This window comes from Buteo buteo, chromosome 4, assembly GCF_964188355.1.
Source record: "Buteo buteo chromosome 4, bButBut1.hap1.1, whole genome shotgun sequence".
NCBI classification, from domain to species: Eukaryota; Metazoa; Chordata; class Aves; order Accipitriformes; family Accipitridae; genus Buteo; species Buteo buteo.
In genome coordinates, this window is record NC_134174.1 from 47,243,761 (window position 1) to 47,255,090 (window position 11,330).

The following is an 11,330-nucleotide window of genomic DNA, read 5'->3' on the forward strand; positions in this document are numbered from 1 at the left end:
TGCTTGTTCAAGTGAGAAAACAAAAAATAAGCTTTTTTTTTTTTGTTATGTAGAAACAACAACAAAAATCCAAAGCACAATCTCCTTTTCAAAACACCATTTACATAAAATTAAAGCACAGGTTTTTTCAGCACACACTAACTTTCAGCAGAGATGACACCTCTGGAGAAGGACTCCATGTCCAACTGTGAAAAGTCAGACTGTAGCGCCTGACCCCGTAGAAGTTTTGCCATAGATGTATGGCAGCCAGCCCACTAAACAGCCAGGCACACAAGACATACTTCCCTGGCTGCTCAGACACACAGCATAGTGCTACCAGTAAGACTCACCTCTGCCCCCTCCCAGGGTGGGGTCTGAGAAGTGCTGGGAAGATCCAGCACCCAGGTCCCCTGCACACAGCCCCTAGTGTGCCAAGGGGCAGCCAGCTGTACGCAGAGAGCTCTAGCTCACCTGTGGAGAAACACTTGCTGAAGTGGAGGAAGAAACCCAGGTCAGCTTAATACAACTCATTGACTACATCTGACATCAAAGAGAGTGGAGGCTGCTCTTTAGCTAACAAGGCTCTGCATTCAGCACATCACTGCCAACAAATATGCTTTCCCAGCATAAAAATCAGATTTTGGGTGCTTCCCTTTGACAAACACAGCTTCTCTATAGGGAGAAGAAGTTGATTCAGAGTCATTTCTAGCTGATCCATTCCCATGCCCACTCCTCCCCTTCACCTCAAATTCTCTTTGGTTTTTAATGTGCCCAAAAAAAGCAAGGTGGATGAAAGCCTCTCACTAGTAGGGATCCACTTGGCTACACAAAACCTCCCACTACAGCAAGTCCATCTAATGAAGGACAGAGATGTCCACGCTTCCCACTCCACCCACAGCCCAGGAAGCAGGAGTCTTTCTTCTGCCCCATGTTGTGCTTTGTGCACTCAGAATGCAGCAAGCCAGAAGAGACTGGCAAGACCTGGCTCTGGGAAGAGATTTCAGGATCAACATCCCTTTGTACTCTCACACACACTTCAGCTACACTAGAACTTACTCCTGCTCTGGCCTAAAATAACTCTGACAGTCCTTGGACATGTTAAGTGAAATCATTAACACCAGTAATCCAGGGAGATGTTGTTTAAACCTCCCTAACTTTGAATATCATATTTAAAAATCAATAAAATATTGATGCTATGCTCTAGACCCACGTTTGGAGGAAAACAGTAAGTAAACTTTTACTTTGGCCAGAAAGCGTCAGAAACACTAATTTAATCTCTGGTCAGTTTTATTTTTCAGAGTACCAAAGCTCAGCCACTGTTTTCTGTCTTCAAGGCTGAAAGCCAATGAGCCAGACTACTTTAGCCCTAGGATGTCCATTGGGAAACCAAGATGTTTTAAGGGTGTTTGAAAGGGAGATGCAAACTTTAGTTTATGCAAGTTTTTAAAAGGTACTAGGAAACATCTGTTGTGACCTGGTTACCTGAGAACGCCATCTTCAGCACAATCCTTAAGTCATCTTTTTTTCAGGGGGACTATTTTGGCCAAGATCCTGACTTTCAAAATTTATTTTTACTGTGATAAATTTGTCATCATGATTATAGCCATTGTTATCCTGGCATAAAGCACCTTTCTGTGCACAATACCAGACGCACTGGGAGACTGCACTGCCTCATTTATGCTACTAAATACAGATAAATCTTAATCCAAGATGCAACCACAGGACTCCAGTCCTGCTAAGGCTGACAAAGAACACTATAACCCTAAGTATGGCAGTGTCATAAAAACATCCCGACCAGCATGACTCCCCAGAGCTCTCCACCTTCACTTCAACAGAAACTATGAGAAAGGAATACCACACACTCCTCTAGAGTTTAGGAAAGTTCACACTCAACTAAAACTCAGTACATTGTGCTTCTGTAGTCTCCAGCTGTTAATACTTCTGCACTAGTAAGTCCTCTGTGTTTATTATGAGGTGATTACTTTAAGACTGGTTGAGTTATTTTTAAGGCCATCAGTGCAATTCTCCAATTTTCCCTGTCATTCCATCATAGGTAACAAGCTGATCTGTTGCCACTATGGTTATATCTCTGACTTCAGGCACAGTGCTAGAGAATACGTACTACACAACCTTTTCTTGGTTCTGGTATGACAGAATGCAAGTCTGAAGGAAAAGATAATTTTCCATTGGTTGGGGTCAATAAACTGCAGGGCACAATATTTACAGGCAGAACTTTAAAGATACTCAGTTTTTGTTTTCAATTTGCATTCAAAACCAGGCACCTAAGATAACCTCCAAATTCTGAAGTTCTCTGTGAATCACTGGTAATCTCTCCTGAATTAGGGACCAATTGACCAGGCACAGAAAAACTGGCTTGCAAAAATTCCTAGTTTACAAGGGTTGTGCAATTTGCTATAGTTTTGTATTTCAGTAAAACACCTCACTAGTGTTAAAACAAGGATAAACAGGATCACGTATCTCCCTCCTCCAACCCTTGACCAGGAAGTGCAACTCCACAGCTGTTACCTTACCTTCTGAAATAGCCTTCTTGACAGCTGCAAGGTAAGCATCGGGCTCATCATCATTTGTGAGTTCTTGCCACTGAGACCAGTCCTTGAAAAACGTCAAATAGTCATCACAGTCTGTAACACCGCAGAACAGCTTGACTACTTTGTACGGGGGCCATAAAGCTTCCTGAAGGCTCTGCAGGACGGGAGGGAGATAAAAACTCTGCACCAGCTCAGCAGATAGCAAAAGGATGATGCTCCGACTTCTGTTGAACAGGTCCAGCTCCTGGTGGGAGATGGCAGACTCGCCTTCCAGCTGGTAGCTCAGAATCCGATGCTTTCGAACGTGCCGAGTAAAGAGGAAGAGGTTCTGGAGGTACTGACACCATTCAGTGGCGTCACTTGCATACACAATCAGCACATCATATCCTCTAGGGACTCCTGTACAGGTGCAAGATGATCACAGGGAGGAGGATTAAATTCAAAGCAAGAACTGACCCACAGCTTTGCAGCAAAAAACCCACAGGGCTGTCCCTATAATTCATGTCAGAAGCTCCCAAACACTTCAAAAGAACAGTAGATATATCCAAAGTGAAGTGTTCACAGCCATAGAGCAATTCTAAGGGTGGCTGAACTCCTGCTTGCATTTACCCCACTAATAAGTACTTTTTTCATTCTCAAAAACCTTCCTATGAAGAAGGGGATTTCCTATGTAGTTTCAAGTGAAACAAACCACATGTGGAGATTTACAGATTTAAAGCATGTTGATAGAAAAAAAAAAAACCACAAAAAACCCACCTCCAAAACAAAATAGCTTGAAAAGGGGAGTTCACCTTTGCGTGTGAAGTAAAATAATTTTAGGGAACTATAGGGTCTCTGCAACACAACTGCAGACCATTACGAGCTCAAGCAGAGTATACACAGAATACAGCACACCTAAAATAGGAATGGCCTTTATTTAAGTGAGGTTGGTCCCCCAACGTTTACAGGAAGTCACTATGGCTTCCATGGTGTTAGACATTTGCTCTCATTGCAGCAGAAAGCAAACTGCCTGTAAAGTATGCATGCAACTGAAGGGTACACCAGCCCCAGTGCTTGCAGCACAGCAGCTCTACCATTCAGGCTTCAGACACTTTGCAAGCCTGTGTTAGAGTCGTTCCCCCAGAACTGTCATACAAAGGTTTCCCAACCGTTTTGCCATGAAAAACCCTCTCTTCAGAAGGAAAGAACTAATACAATAGTGGTGGCCATAACACAGCACAAAATACACTTGCCAAAACTGACTTACTCCATAGTTCTCTAGAGACAGCTCCTAACTACACACCCCTGTATTTCTGTGCTCTGGCATGAAAGCACTTTTAACAGTTTCCAGCTTGCTAAGAAGATCACATGCAGATTGAACCAGTATGACATGATGCAGTGCTCTCCCACTAATCTCAAGACAACTTTTAAGTCTAAATTTAATTTTTCCATTCACCTGTGAAGAAGTTTGCCCAAAGCTGATGATTACAGCTCTGGTCCCATGGTAAATTTCAGTGCTAAGCATTTCAAATCATATTAGCAAATTGTCGTCTTCTAATTCCAGTTTGACTCTTTAAAAGTGTCAACATTTCCAAACCATCTCCATCCAGAAGCAAGCAAGCAAAGGCAGATTTTTCTAATTAAAGCAGAAGACAATGCCTAAAATTTGGCATGCCAAAAAGAGCATCTGCAGAGAGTGAATCTACCAGAATTGAAGATGACAGTTTTGCAGTTACCTTATTAAAATTCAACCAAAACTGAATAGCCTCCAAAGGCTCCATTCTGCCACCTTCCCCAGAACCTTCATTAAGAAATGAAGGCTGAAATCATGTCTAGTCTACAGTACCCCAGCTCTAAACCATACAATTACCAACTTTAAATTGTAGTCGAGCAGAAGTGGTACAGTTTAGAAGTAAAGCGTGGAGATGTGCTCTGTGCTCAACCAATAGCGTTATGGTTACCTGCATAAATGGAAAGTCTCTAGCAGTGAAGGAATAATGTCCTAGCTATGGAGAACACGGACACTGCATTTCAGCAGCATTCACTAGGACGGCTGCATGTTTCTGTGTGAATACAGCTCCTGAACCCCAGAGGGAGGATTGTGAGACAGCATTCTCAATGGAGGGGATCCAGCAGACTCATAAAGCAAACAAACAGACCCAAAGCCTCGGGACCTTTAAGCTAAGAGTGCGGAACTGCTGTGAAAAAAAGATGGCTTTCACACCAATGAGAACACCACTATTGCCAAAATACTGCTCTGGCTGAACATCACCTGACAAAGATGACTGAATCACATGAACAAAACCAGGAAAACCAAGCAGAATTCAGGAGGTCAGTTATTTTATCCTAGAAAGGGAGGAGTACCAGAGACTTCTGCTTCCAGTACCACAAGTTGATTTATATGCAGTACAGTGGGAAAGGGCAGCACAACTACCCATGCGCTGCAGCACATCCAGCTGAATCTGACCTCATCAGATGAGGAGACAATGCAGCGACTCTCTGAGGTGTGCCCAGGGCTCCTAAAGTTCTACCCTGGCGCTCTGTGGGAGAAGTCCCACCTCCAGACTCTGGGGAAAGCGGCAGTGGCCTCTAGGGCATTTTAACATTCTGTAAAATGGAACACCTAATCCTACCGTGCATTTTTAAAAAGAGCACAGCCTCCACAACTAAACCTGTTAGCAAACAGACCCTTCTCCAGTCTTTCAATGAAAGGAAGCACCTGTGCTTGGAGAGGACACAGGGTGGGGGAGCCATTGATTTTAAACATGCATTGCACTGTAGGAGCACTAAGTATCTGAGAAGCCTCCCTTCTCCGATATGTAGGCAAAAGATGCAAACTTGACAGACTCTCTGCAAGTTCCCTGCCAGCATTTATAACCCCAGAGACAACATCAGCCAGAGCAGCGTAGCCTCTGCACCCAGTAGGAAGGAACTTCACCTAGTGTTTAGGAAAGGTACCACTTCCCCAGATAGCACTGCTTTACCAGCACAGCATTCCCCTTAACAGAGCCGTGCCAGCTCTTCTCAGGCCCTCGCACCTCAACTGCCATAGCCTTTTACACTTCTCGGATAAACTGAGGAACAACGCTTTTAAAAGGAGAAGCAAGAAATAAAATTACTGACTCCACCTCTAGTGCCAAGGAAACTCTCTATGTTCATAAGCAAAAATACTGGAAGTGGGTCTTGAAGAGCTAAATAAGCTTAAGTCAGCAACAGTCCTGTTTCAAAGAAAACAAAAGTCTAGAAATAGTTTCAATTGCAACATCCCTTTTTAAAAGAAGGATGACACAGTACTCACTTTCCTGGATCATGCTATTCTTTGTCTAACCAAATACCTCCCTTTGCAGCACCAACTACTGTCCAGTCCTCAGGGAAAAGTATAATAAACAGAGAATACAGAATGTTTCGGGAGTTTTTCCCACAACTCTTCACGCATCAGTTACAGAAAAACTCAGCACACTTCAAGGCACAATGTATACTCTGCCTATTGTACACATATAAGTAAATCCCTAGGTGAACACAGAGTATTTTATTCTTTTAAACCCTGACCTTGGATGCTTTGACAATGCATTCGACAGGCTGGTTTTGGAAAAACAAACACAAGGAAGCCTTCAATTCAAGTAAGAAAGATATGAACCGTATATGCAATAGCAAGATGAAGAAAGATTTGTCAGCCAACCACTTCAAAAATCTTTCACACTCTCAAGTGTAATCTAGTTTAAATTTTAACAATACCTTGGTTTTGCATTCCTATAAAAGAGACTTTTGCTTCCGTTTACAAAATGTCAGCACTATTAATATTGCAGGGCATGTTTATCTATTTATTTCATAGAAAAACACCCAGGTGCTGTTCTGCTGCAATTTGCAATGATAAACCATAACCTTTGGACTCCTTTCCAGTTGTAACTGCCTCTTCAGTGCTTAGTTGCACACTCCATTACACAGCAATGATACAAGACTGATGAGATTACAAACTAGTACTGTAGAAATGCCTAAGACCTCTAATTGAGGTGGAAGGCCCACAGACTAAACAGCACAGAGACAGAACATGATACAAAGCTTTCCCTAGCTTATAAACTGCACGCAGAATGGAAGGGGATAAAGCAATTCAGTCAAAATCACAGAAGGCCCATGGCAAGAAAATAAAAGTATCCTATAGTGATAGACTACATCATGCCTTCATAGTCCCTCTCAGAGAAGCAAACAAATCAGATTTATCTTTGGACCATGTTTGGGAGTAGCGAGGTGACAATGTTTGAGTACAGAGCAAACATGGGATAGTGGTTTATGGCCATATCATAAGGTTCGGATTACCACTGAAATAGCTACAGAATACTGCAGGAAGCTGGCATATCAGCTCTGGGTAAGACCACATCTTGCCCACTTAACACTTCTCAAATTTGAATCAGATGTCATCAACTGTTACTACCTATTATTTCATTCTACAAGCCAAAAGGTTTGACATTTTTCAATTTACAGATCATAAATAGTTTTCCATTGTACTTGTAGGTCCCACAAAGAAAATTCAGGGCCTCTAATAATACACAGCTTTTCTAGGTATTTACACCCCTCTCCTAAGCAGACCATGACTTCTCATTGCCCACAAACCAGGTAAAAAACTAACAGACAAATCCTTTACTCCAACTCAGATGATCATATGCAGCGGCAAGCAAATCTATTTTCATCTGCTAGATCAAACCCACCTCAAATTCAGACTAAATGAAAAAGCGCTACACAGCCTGTCCTCAGTTTACTTTGGGATTCATGTGTATGGAGGATACACAAATATGGCAGTCCAAAATATCAATCTTTGATAGGAGGGATGCACTTCCTATGAAAGATGATTGCCTACAATATAAATGAAACCCAATCCAAGGTGTCTTAATAATCAAATTCTTAAAAGAGAGCACGCTTCCAAGAGGCAGAGGTCCTCAGTGCCTTTCATATTTCAGTGTCTGAAGTGTTTGTATTTAAGTGATGTATGAGGAAATGAATGCATTCTTTGCCTAGCTGGAATGCATAACAAAGTAATAGTGATAATTATTAACATCCTAGTGAGACCTCTCACTTTGACTGGAATAGAAAACCACTTTAAATAAAGTGTTTCAAACAAGCAAGAGGAAATAGCAGAATCAAAGTAGATAAAAGTTTTGCAAATCAAACTTACGTGATAGGAACACAAGATATGCATTACGATATGCGAACCTGAAGTTGTTCTACTGTTAAGAGTCTCTGTGAAATCACCTTCTGTTTATAAGGAGAAAAGTAGTTTTGCCCACAAGTCTCCCGAGGCCTCCATTTAGCTTATTTTTACATCACAAGGAGATACGCGTCAGTGAAACACTAACGTTACTTCATACCCTCAGAATGGCACATTTTTCCTTTTTTAGATAAAACACATACACTTCCCTGCAGGGAGGGGAACTTGCAAATTGGGCACTAGCTAGAGTTACACAATATACGCTAAACCCCTCTCCCCCTGCAGCTCCTAACCAGTTTTACCAGCCCATGCGTCGTTAGGTAAAACATTCTCGTTGATGGCAACCTAGCTCAGCTTCCTTGTGATATTGTGCCGCGGTGGCAAGGGGCATCAAGTCATACCCCAAAAAGGAAGTATGAAAATGCAGTGGGATAAAGCAGTATTTAGGAAGAACTGACTTCTCTACAAAACATCACAGAAAAACATCTAGGTGGTAAAGGCTGAGCAGACACAGATTCCTCTACAGAACACCCTCCCTCAGGGCTAAGCTGCCAAACCGAAGAGCACTCCAGACCCAGGAGAGCTCTGCCAGCACCTGCCCTGAGCTCAAGCCAAGTGAAGCAAGATAAGGTAGCAAGCGCAGCAGCCTGGCTGCGAACAAAGGAACCACCGCCGCTCTTGAAGAGCCGCCGGGGCCCCGCTAAACTCGGGGAGAGGACCTTCCTTCCCCTTTCCCCAGCGGCGGAGCGCCAGGGTCGAGCAGAGCCGTGCAGCAGCGGGCAGCGAGCGGCGCTCCGTCACCTCCCGCTTACCGGCGCCAACGCGCCGGACGGCTCGCTCGCGGGCTGGGCTGCCGCGGAGAGCCTCGGCTCGCCGGGGACAGCGCCCGCCCGGCCCCGCCGCCCCCAGCCTGGCCCCGCCGCCCCCAGCCTGGCCCAAGCAGCCGCGGCACCTACCGGGGGCCGCCATGGTCCGGGGCTGGCAGGGAAGGGGCCGATCCCCTTCCCTCACATCGCCGGCGACTGCGGCGCAGCGCTTCCCTCCGGTGGCCACTTCCTCGACGCCGGCCGGGCGCTCCGTCCCGCCGCCCAGCCCCGCCTCCCCCCGGCCAGGGCGGGAGGGCGCTCGGCGCCGGAGGGCGGCCCGCGACGCCCTTGCAGAGCCGCGCACGCGGCGGGAGCCCGGCACCGCCGGCGGCTGCCTTCGGTACACCGCCTTCCACGGACGCGGGGGGATCCTCCTGCCATTAGAGGGAAATTCGGTTTTCCCACGGGCCCCAATCGTATATTCCATAGGCGGCCGAGGAAACGGCGCTACAACGAGGAAAGGTTACATGTGACGGTGATGGAGAAACCCCATATCCCTAGTGACAAGAAACTTGGAGCAATGGTTGTGGAAGAGAACAAGCGAAACCTGCTTTGTGCGCACACCTAACTTAAGCTTTGACTTCTGTCTCCTGTGAGCAAGGAGTTTTCTTTTTCCCTGGAGGAAAAACAAGTTGTTCCACGTAGAGTGAAGCAGCTTGATGTTCTGTGATTTTCCTCCAAAAGATGCTGTCTTCTAACTTGGATTTACCAGATTCCATAGGACTACGCTCATTGTTGAGTACAGAGAAAACAAGTGTGGAAGGACACTGCTGGAGTTCAGAGAATAAGACTTAATTTAACGTTGTCACTGAAGACAAAGCAACAGATTCTGCCCAAGTAATTCAGTCTATTCCTTTGCAAACTTGGAAAAACCACGTGCACTGATTTGCATTCAGAAACATTTCTTTGCTGAGAACCAGTGAAGTCTTTCATTGATGCACTTCCAGCAGAGCAAAAGCAGATCCCTTACAATCTGGTTTCCCAGTCAAGACTGTCACTCTCAAGCAGTCAGAGGACATTCTGTGTGCAGCTTCATGTCATGGATGCTAATGTTAGAACAGAGCTGGTTACAAACAGCAAGGAACCAACTGTTTCCTACTAATCAACTCTACCTTAGAAGTTGGTCAAACTCTCATTACCCCCTAATCTTTCTTTACCCAAAATCTACTTTAAGCTCACAAACTGTGTGCCTGTCTTCCAAAAACAGTGTTTGCTCCTACAACAAGGAAGTACTAGGATAATAAAAATACTTCCTGATGATACAGCCTTATGAGAAACTCCAGGTATGCAGAGCAGAAACCAGCACTTTCCCATCTGAATCATCCTGAAAATGTACAATAAAGAACAACTGGGCACTGGAGAAGTGTGCAAATACAGAATCCACTTGGGATTTATGTGAGGGACAAAAATTTACTAGGTGGAAACTAGAGTCTCTAGCCAAATTCTTTGACTATTATGGAATAATACGCTTATATTAAGAACTAATAAAACAGATCGATAACCATGTATATGACTTTATAATGATTGTTCCACATTATTTCCCTTGTAAAGCTTTTTTATCTTCTAACTTCCAGAATAGAAACTTAAAACCAAAACCATCTGATGTTAGATGAGGATTTCAACATGCTCCTTGGAATAAGCTTTTTAAATTCTTTCTCTCTTTAAAGCCTTGCAGTATCATACAAAGGGCTAGCAGAGTCAGCTTCCTGCTTTGTGGGAACCCATGGGTCTTCTCCATATGCATCAGTGTCACTTAGGATGCTATGTATTTTATCTAATCAATGCAAAGCCCACAGGAAACCTCTTTAGGGTTTAAACGTCCTAAGTCACTACAGTGAAATTAATGTTCCTTCCCAAAGGAACTTAAGTAAAACAACTGCTAGCGTGTTGTTTCAGCAACCTTTACAGCAACCTCCACCTAAAAACTCAGATGACAAATGGAGGCAAAAGCCCGTTCATGCCCTAGAACATTACGATAGCCTAAGGGAAAGAGTAACACAGCTTGTAATGAATTAAGAACAAAACGAGGAAATAGAGGGAACTTTTCATCCCCCCTTGCCCAAAACTGACTGTACAACCTTCCTCCCTTCAATTCACTGCAGCATGTGAACACAGTTGCATTTGCAGCATTATTCTCAAGGGTCTGTCTTATTCCTGTCCAAAGAAAAGGACTAGATTGCTCTTTCTAGAGCCATTGCTTTTTTGCTAGGTACTTTTGAGGGGCAACAAGGATAGGATGCAGTAAGTGTTTGAACACCCGTGCCAACTCTGTTCACCTTTTCTTGGCCATGCAAGGAGTGGGAAGAGCACACACCCCTCACAGGAACGCTCTCTTCTGAGGTGAACAGCATTCCCTGCAGCCTTAACGAACCAGCCAAGGGGAAGGACTGAAAAGACCTATGAGGAGTAGGTGAGGGGAGCAAAGGAATTCACAGGCAGTAGCACAATCAGTTGAATTTGCTTGCTTTTTAGATCCCAGGATCTCCCACTACTGCCTTGGGCAATACAACAACAAAACAGCTTTCTTTACATGGTTACTGCCTTACCAGGTCATCTGGACAGTTGGAGGCACAATGCAGGGGAACACACCTAGACAGCCACATACCTCTGAAAAGAAGCAGTCACGCAGCATCTGGGAACAGACCTAACTAGCAAGGGCCTGGCAGGAGAGGGAGATGCTTACTAACCAGGTGAGAAGCAAAGCGAGACAGTGAAGCAAACACAACCAGTAATTTTCCTGGTTCCTCACAACAGTTA

The 11,330-nt window shown here is 44.4% G+C and overlaps 1 protein-coding gene across 4 annotated transcripts in view; it reads right to left on the bottom strand.

Moving 5' to 3' along the window:
* Positions 1–10,924, bottom strand: part of PIK3AP1 (phosphoinositide-3-kinase adaptor protein 1) — a 55,497-nt gene extending 44,573 nt beyond the window's left edge. For 2 of the 4 annotated variants that reach the window (XM_075025886.1, XM_075025885.1), the window contains exons 1-2: positions 8,664–9,128; positions 2,511–2,927 (exon numbers count right to left, since the gene is read on the bottom strand). In XM_075025886.1, the coding sequence (XP_074881987.1) occupies positions 2,511–2,927; positions 8,664–9,000 (754 nt within the window). In that variant the 5' untranslated portion in view covers positions 9,001–9,128. Of the gene's footprint in view, positions 1–329; positions 381–2,510; positions 2,928–8,663; positions 9,129–10,830 lie in introns of those variants that run through there. The other 2 variants (XM_075025889.1, XM_075025888.1) reach the window with 2 other exon arrangements.
* Positions 10,925–11,330: the final 406 nt, after the last annotated feature.